General features: G+C 41.1%; 1 protein-coding gene across 1 annotated transcript; it reads right to left on the minus strand.

Moving 5' to 3' along the window:
• Positions 1-596: 596 nt before the first annotated feature.
• LOC140862369 (uncharacterized) lies at positions 597-1,574 on the minus strand. Its single transcript, XM_073265392.1, has one exon. It carries the CDS (start codon positions 1,572-1,574, stop codon positions 597-599), a length of 978 nt encoding a protein of 325 aa, XP_073121493.1.
• Between the last annotated feature and the right edge of the window lie 201 nt (positions 1,575-1,775).

The raw sequence follows: 1,775 nt of genomic DNA on the forward strand, positions 1-1,775 counted from the left end.
TCGGTGTGAATTAGTTCTAGAGGTATTGTACTTCTTTCCACTGTGTGAAAAGGTACTTTAGTTAATTTAGCTTCAACACATACGTCACATTTGTAGTTTGAATCAATCTTAGTCCTTGGAATAAGATTTAATTTTCCAAGTTTTCTCAAAGTGTTGAAGTTAACATGTCCTAGTCTAGTATGCCATAAATTAGAACATTCAACCAAGTAATTCAAAGCATTAACTTTATTACTTTCAAGATCACAAAGTAAAATCATTACATTCATCTTGAACAGTCCCTTTTCTATATATCATTTTCCTAGGAACTGTCCATTTTTCATGATTACAACTTTTCCAGCTTCAAAAACTATTCTAAATCCGGCCTTAACCAGCCTAGAATCGGATACAAGATTCTTCCTTATGTCCGGAACATGAAGGACATCAATAAGAGTAAGCTCTTTTCCCGAAGTCATCTTGATCACCACTTTGCCTAAGCCAACGATCTTAGAAGACGCATTGTTACCCATATAGAGCTCTCTTCCACTTATAGGAGTATACTTCGAGAATAACTCCTTGTCAGCACAGACATGTCGCATCGCTCCATTGTCGATATATCATTATCTAGGATTATCAAACATGTTAGCCTCAAAGACTACTGTTGACAGATCTATCTCAGACAAGTCAATAGGCACAGATTTGTGTTGGACAACATTTGCCCGGTACTGATTGTCCTTCTTTGGTAAGCGACAATCCTTGGACTTGTGGTTCGTCTTCCCACAGTTCCAACATGTTCCTTTCCACTTCTTGTTCTTTCCCTGCTTCACATCTTTCCCAAAATGTTTCCTTTTCTTCATAGCGTTTGGCTTCACCAGGTTTGCCTTTGCTTCCATTGGCATCTTACCACCTTTGATCTCCGCTTTGTGATAGTTTTCCTCAATTCGCAACCTGACGATCAAGTCTTCGAGCCCCATTTCCTTGCGTTTGTGCTTCAAATATTTTTTAAACTCCTTCCATAAAGGCGACAGCTTTTCGATCAGCGCAGCAACTTGGAAAGATTCACTGATCATCATCCCTTCAGTCATTATGCCATGAAGAATGATTTGGAACTCTTGCACTTGGCTAATCACCGTCTTGGTATCAACCATCTTGAATTCGAGAAACTTTCCGACTACAAACTTCTTTGTGCCAGCATCCTCGGTCTTGTACTTTTTCTCCAAGGAATCCCACAATTCCTTAGCAGTCTTGGTTGCAGAGTATACGCTATACAACGTATTATCCAACCCATTCAGAATGTAGTTCCGGCACAAGAAGTCACTATGAGACCATGCATCAAAAGCAGATCTTCCTTGTGTGTCAACATTTGGTGTTGGAACAGCAACCACTTCCTTCAAGAACCTCGCAATATGAAGTGTAGTAAGGTAAAACAACATCTTCTGCTGCCATGTCTTGAAGTCAGTACCGGAGAACTTCTCAGGTCTCTCGGCATGCGCATTAGAAGCAGTAGGGGCCGTGACAACAGCCGGTGTAATAGGCGGCGGCGTGACAGGGGGTGGTGGTGGGGTCGGCGTAACTGGAGTCGGTGGAACAACAGCCATGATAATAACAAAATTTGTCTTAAACTTGTTATCACCCTTTGATCAGTATGCACGCAGCAACACAGTATATAGCGAGCCAAGAGTTTGACTCTCTATCTTTAAGAAAAATTTGCCCGCAGAGATGCTAACAGGTCGATCAAATTGTCTCCCAAGATAGAACGCTAATATCACTTCGATTAGCAGCACAACAAAATCGAAGAA

This window comes from Henckelia pumila, chromosome 4 (genome assembly GCF_033568475.1).
Source record: "Henckelia pumila isolate YLH828 chromosome 4, ASM3356847v2, whole genome shotgun sequence".
Taxonomy (NCBI): Eukaryota; Viridiplantae; Streptophyta; class Magnoliopsida; order Lamiales; family Gesneriaceae; genus Henckelia; species Henckelia pumila.

Coding starts and splice junctions, on each gene's coding strand:
- LOC140862369 (XM_073265392.1), bottom strand. CDS start 1,574: ATGGCTGTTGTTCCACCGACTCCAGTTACGCCGACCCCACCACCACCC.